Below are 5,855 nucleotides of genomic sequence, written 5' to 3'. Positions count from 1 at the left end.
GAGGGAGGGTCAATTTGATACCTCTAAGAAATTTGGCAAAGAAAAAGAAAAAGAAAAAGAAAATGAGAAAAATAAAAATATTGTCACTTCTAGTAGCAAAACTAGTGATATCAAATGCTTTAAGTGTCTTGGGAGAGGACACATAGCCTCTCAATGCCCAACTAAAAAGGTGATGATTTTGAAGGGGCAAGACATTTATAGTAGTGTTGATGAATCTAGTTCCACTACTTCAAGTGACAGTGAATCAAGTGAGGAAGACCATCCCATTGAAAGTGCATATCCTTGTGATGGTCAACTTCTAATGATTAGAAGGCTTCTAGGAAACCAACCTCATGAGTCTCACCTTTCACAAAGAGAGAATATTTTTCACACAAGGTGTAAAATTCTTAATAATAATTGTTCTCTCATTGTGGATAGTGGGTCTTGTTGTAATTGTTGTAGTACAAGGTTGGTGGAGAAGCTTGGTCTTACTATTATTCCGCATCCGAAACCATATCAACTTCATTGGATTAATGAAGATGGGGATATTAATGTTAATAATCAAGTGAAAGTCAAGTTCACTATTAGTAACTATGAAGATCAAGTGGTTTGTGACATAGTTCCAATGGAGGCTTGCCATATTTTGTTGGGAAGGCCATGGCAATTTGACAAGAAAACCATGCATAATGGCCTTACCAATGAAATCACTTTCACCCATAAAGAAAAGAAATTTGTACTTCATCCTTTGTCTCCTTCACAAGTAATAGAGGATCAAGTACAAATGAAATTGAAAAGAGAAGAAGAAAAAAAAAACTTGTTTAAAAAAAAAAAGAAGAACAAAGAAGAAAAGAAGCATAAAGCTTCAAAGAAGAAGGAAGAGAAATCTCTTTCATTAGAAGGAATTCAACAAGAAACATTAAAACAAACCCTTATTGTTGAAAAACCTTCTTACCTTCTTCTTTGTAGAAGTGTGCTTCAGTGTCATAATTTAAGCATTGAACTTAATTCTTTACCTCCTCAAGTTTCTCATTTATTAAAAGAATTTGATGATATATTCCCTAGTGAAGGTCCAAAAGACCTTCCTCCTTTTAGGGGTATAGAACATCAAATTGATTTTGTGCCTGGGGCTAGTCTACCCAATAGACCAGCCTATAGGACAAATCCTCAAGAAACTAAGGAGATAGAGAACCAAGTCCATGAATTATTGAATAAGGGGTGGGTACAAAAGAGTTTGAGTCCCTGTGCTGTGCTTGTATTGTTAGTGCCCAAGAAAGATGGAAAATGGAGGATGTGTTGTGATTGTAGGGCCATTAACAATATCACAATCAAGTACAGGCACCCAATCCCTAGACTTGATGATATGCTTGATGAATTACATGGTGCCTCTATATTTTCTAAAATTGATCTTAAAAGTGGTTATCACCAAATAAGAATTAAAAAGGGTGATGAGTGGAAAACTGCTTTTAAGACCAAATTTGGATTGTATGAGTGGCTAGTTATGCCTTTTGGTTTAACTAATGTACCAAGTACATTCATGAGGCTTATGAATCATGTCTTGAAAGAGTGTATAGGAAAATTTGTTGTTGTTTATTTTGATGATATATTAATCTATAGTAGTTCTCAAGATGATCACTTAGGACATCTTAGAGAAGTTATGATGATCCTTAGGGAAAACCAATTATTTGCAAATCTTGAAAAATATACTTTTTGTGTGGATCATGTGGTTTTCCTAGGGTTCATTGTAAGAAAAAATGGGGTTCAAGTGGACCCCGAGAAAATCAAAGCCATTCAAGAGTGGCCCAAGCCTAAAAATGTTAGTGAAGTTAGGAGTTTTCATGGATTAGCAAGTTTTTATAGAAGATTTGTGCCTAACTTCTCTAGCATTGCTTCACCCTTGAATGAGCTAGTCAAAAAAGATATTTTATTTGATTGGACTTCAAAGCATGACCAAGCATTTCAATTACTTAAAGATCAACTTACTAATGCACCCATTTTAGCTCTACCAAATTTTGAAAAGACTTTTGAGCTAGAATGTGGTGCATCAGGAGTTGGCATAGGAGCTGTGTTATTGCAAGGAGGACACCCTATTGCCTATTTTAGTGAAAAACTAAAAGGTGTCTCCCTCAATTACCCAACCTATGATAAGGAGTTGTATGCATTGGTTAGAGCTTTACAAACTTGGGAACACTATCTTGTGTCCAAAGAGTTTGTCATTCATAGTGACCATGAGTCACTTAAATATTTAAGAGGTCAAGGTAAGTTAAATAAGAGGCATGCCAAATGGTTAGAGTTCCTTGAACAATTTCCATATATCATTAAATTCAAGAAAGGAAAATCAAATGTGGTAGCTGATGCTTTATCTAGGAGACATACTTTGCTTGTGTCTCTAGGTACTCAAATTCTTGGATTTGATAATATTAGGGAGTTGTATGAGGAAGATCTTGAGTTTGGTGATAATTATAAAAAATGTCAACAAAAAGCTTTTGATAGTTTCTATATGGTTGAGGGGTACTTGTATAAAGAAGGAAGGTTATGCATACCCCAAGGATCCATTAGGAAATTAATAATTAAAGAAAGTCATGAAGGTGGGCTTATGGGGCACTTTGGAGTTGAGAAAACTCTTAGTTTGCTAAAAGAAAAATTTTATTGGCCCCATATGCGAAAAGATGTCCAAAGGAATTGTTTTAGATGTTTGGCTTGTTTACAAGCTAAGTCTAAAGTAATGCCTCATGGAACATACACACCTTTACCTGTTGCTTCTTCTCCTTGGGTAGATATTAGCATGGATTTTGTGCTAGGTTTACCTAGAACCCAAAGGGGAATGGATTCTATCTTTGTGGTAGTGGATCGTTTTAGTAAAATGGCTCATTTTATTCCATGCCACAAAGTAGATGATGCAAGCAACATAGCAAAACTTTTCTTTAGAGATGTGGTTAAACTTCATGGACTTCCTAGGACTATAGTTTCAGATAGAGATACAAAGTTCCTAAGCCACTTTTGGCGTGTCTTGTGGTCAAGACTAGGAACCAAACTCCTCTTTTCAACTACTTGTCATCCTCAAACAGATGGCCAAACTGAGGTAGTGAATAGATCTCTGTCTACTATGCTTAGGGCAATCCTAAAGGGTAATCACAAATCTTGGGATGAGTTTTTGCCCCACATCGAATTTGCCTACAATAGGGTAGTTCACAAAACTACCAATATTTCTCCTTTTGAGGTTGTGTATGGGTTTAATCCTTTAACTCCTTTAGACTTGATACCTCTTCCTAATGTTGCACATTTCATTCATAAGGAAGGGGCGTCAAGAGCTGATTTTGTCAAGAAACTTCATGAAAGGATTAAAACTCATATTCAAAATCAAAATGAGAAATATGCAAAACAAGGAAGTAAAGGCAAGAAATCTATGATCTTCGAGGAAGGTGATTGGGTTTGGCTTCACTTAAGAAAAGAACGTTTTCCAAATCAAAGGAAGTCCAAACTCAGTCCTAGAGGAGATGGTCCCTTTCAGGTCTTACAGCGTATCAATGATAATGCTTATAGACTTGATTTACCCTCTGATTATGGAGTCAGCACCACTTTTAATGTTAGTGATCTTAAACCTTTTGTAGGTGCTAGTGATGATGAGGAAGAGTCTTCAGATTCGAGGACGAATCCTTCTCAAGAGGGAGGGAATGATGGAAGAGCATGGGCTAAAGACCCAACCACTAGAGCAATGGCTAGGAGGTTACTTGAAGATTTGACTGCTTCAGAGCTTAGTGGGCCCAGTGGGCTTGGTGGGCCTAGGGTGCTTCTCACTTGGGCTTTGATTGATTGAACACCATGTTTAATTGTATTTTCTTAGTATAGGAATTTACTTTGTTGTTGGTCTTGTATTTTGACCATAGATTAGGGTTTAGGTGTATTGGGCTTAATTTTGGGCTTCTTGGGCTTTGGGCTTTTGATACCCAATATTGGGCTCATTCTTCTTCTTGTAATTTTTCCTATTCATTGTATTCATTAGACCAATGTATTTCGGTCATTAGATTAGGAATATATGAAGAATACATTAATAGGAGAAGTAAGCTACATTTAAGCATCCTTTAGAAGTAATTTGAATTGAATTTGAGTCACATGGATGGCATGGGGTGGATCCGGCCATGTGAGCTTCAAATTCAATCCAAATCACTCTTAAATGACACTTAGATGAGGGTAGCATCCGTGTGATCATGTGAGATGGCCAAAGTTTGAATTTCAAATTCAAATTTGAAATTCAAACTTGGCGCCACTTTGGTTCACTAAAGGTGCCGCCAAGTTACCCTAATTTTCTCCTATAAATGTAACTTTTCTCACCTTGTAATACACTTTTGATTATATGAGATTTCTGAATACATTTCAGCCATCTTTCAAGAGTCACCGAATTCCAAGAGAAAACCCTAGAGAGTGCCTTCAAAAATCCTTTAGGAAAACCTAGTTTCCTTATCTTTGAAGTGAGCAATCCCTTGAGTTTTGAGCTTGGATACTTCCCTCTAAGGTTTAGACCTTATCTTCCGCAAGTGTTCTTCACTCTAAGGTGTTCAACATCTCGGTCTCATCTCTATTGAAGAAGATCCGTGCCTAGAAGGAGCTTGGAGGAGTTCATTCATCACTTCTCCTTCTTACTTCTATCATTCGTTCTCGACCTCTAACAGTTACGACAAGGTTTGTTCTCGACCTCTAATAATCGTGGCGAGGTTCGTACTCGACCTCTAGTAATTGTGGACAAAATGATGAAAGTAAGAGTGTGAATAAAAGGGGACGAGTCATTTTATTGATGAAAATGTGTGCCTCGTTAAAAACCCTCTCAGCCAAAGACTGAGGCGGGAAAAGAGTGCACGGCTCATTGGTGCAAAGTTCAACTGAAATAGAACTTGGGATGCGTAGCATTCCAAGTTCGCGGTATGGGTTTCCTGCTGAGTTCTTCCAATCTATATGCTCCATTTTCCAAGTCTTCTGTGACTCGGAAATGGCCGCCCCAAGTAGGTGCGAGTTTCCCATCTGACATGTCTTTCCGTGCTTCTCCTAATAGTCGCCATACCAGGTCGCCTGCTCGGAAGGAGCGGGGTTTCACCCGGGAATTATATCGCCGGGAAGCTCGGAGCTTGCAGGCCTCTTCATGGATTTGGGCCTCGTCTCTAAGTTCGTCCACCAAGTCGAGGTCGGCTGCCAGCTCTTGGGCGTTCTGTTCGCTATTGAAGACTTGGCGTCGGTGGGACGCTTCTCCGACTTCAACTGGGATCATTGCGTTGGCTCCGTAAGTTAGCCTGTAGGGTGTTTCTTGCGTGGTCGATTGGGGGGTGCAGTGATATGCCCAGAGGATGCTGGGGAGCATGTCGGGCCACTACCCTTTTGCGTTCCCGAGCCATTTTTTAAGCTCTCAGAAGATGACCTTGTTAGCTGCTTCGGCCTGGCCGTTGGTTTGGGGATGCTCCACTGAGGTTGGGAGATGCTTGATTCTGAGTTCTTGGAGGAAGTTCTCGAATTCTTCTGCGATGAACTGTCGTCCATTGTCGGTAATGATGGTGTGGGGGATCCCGAACCTGCAGACTATGTTTTTCCAGGTGAATTTCTGCATGTTCTCGGTGGTGATTTTGGCGAGTGGGCACGCCTCAATCCACTTGGTGAAATAGTCGATTGCCACTAGGAGGAATTTTAGCTGACCCTTCGCGGGGGGGAATGGCCCGAGGATGTTCATTCCCCACTAGGAGAAAGGCCACGCTGACATCATGTGGTGAAGGGCTTCGGGGGGTTGTCGGTGTGCGTTGCCAAATTGCTGGCACTCTTTGCATTTTTGGATGTAGTTTTGGCAGTCCGACTTCAGAGTGGGCCAGTAGTATCCAGCTCGGAGTACCCTGGCTGCC

General features: G+C 39.8%; 1 protein-coding gene across 1 annotated transcript; it reads right to left on the bottom strand.

Moving 5' to 3' along the window:
- Positions 1-4,849: 4,849 nt before the first annotated feature.
- Positions 4,850-5,326, bottom strand: LOC145957946 (uncharacterized). The gene has a single exon (XM_083074382.1). The coding sequence runs from the start codon at positions 5,324-5,326 to the stop codon at positions 4,850-4,852; it is 477 nt and encodes a 158-aa protein (XP_082930508.1).
- Positions 5,327-5,855: the final 529 nt, after the last annotated feature.

This window comes from Cajanus cajan, chromosome 5 (assembly GCF_000230855.2).
Source record: "Cajanus cajan strain Asha chromosome 5, NIPB_CcT2T_4, whole genome shotgun sequence".
Lineage (NCBI taxonomy): Eukaryota > Viridiplantae > Streptophyta > Magnoliopsida > Fabales > Fabaceae > Cajanus > Cajanus cajan.
This window is presented reverse-complemented; position numbering and strand designations above follow the sequence as displayed.

Coding starts and splice junctions, on each gene's coding strand:
- LOC145957946 (XM_083074382.1), bottom strand. CDS start 5,326: ATGCTCCCCAGCATCCTCTGGGCATATCACTGCACCCCCCAATCGACC.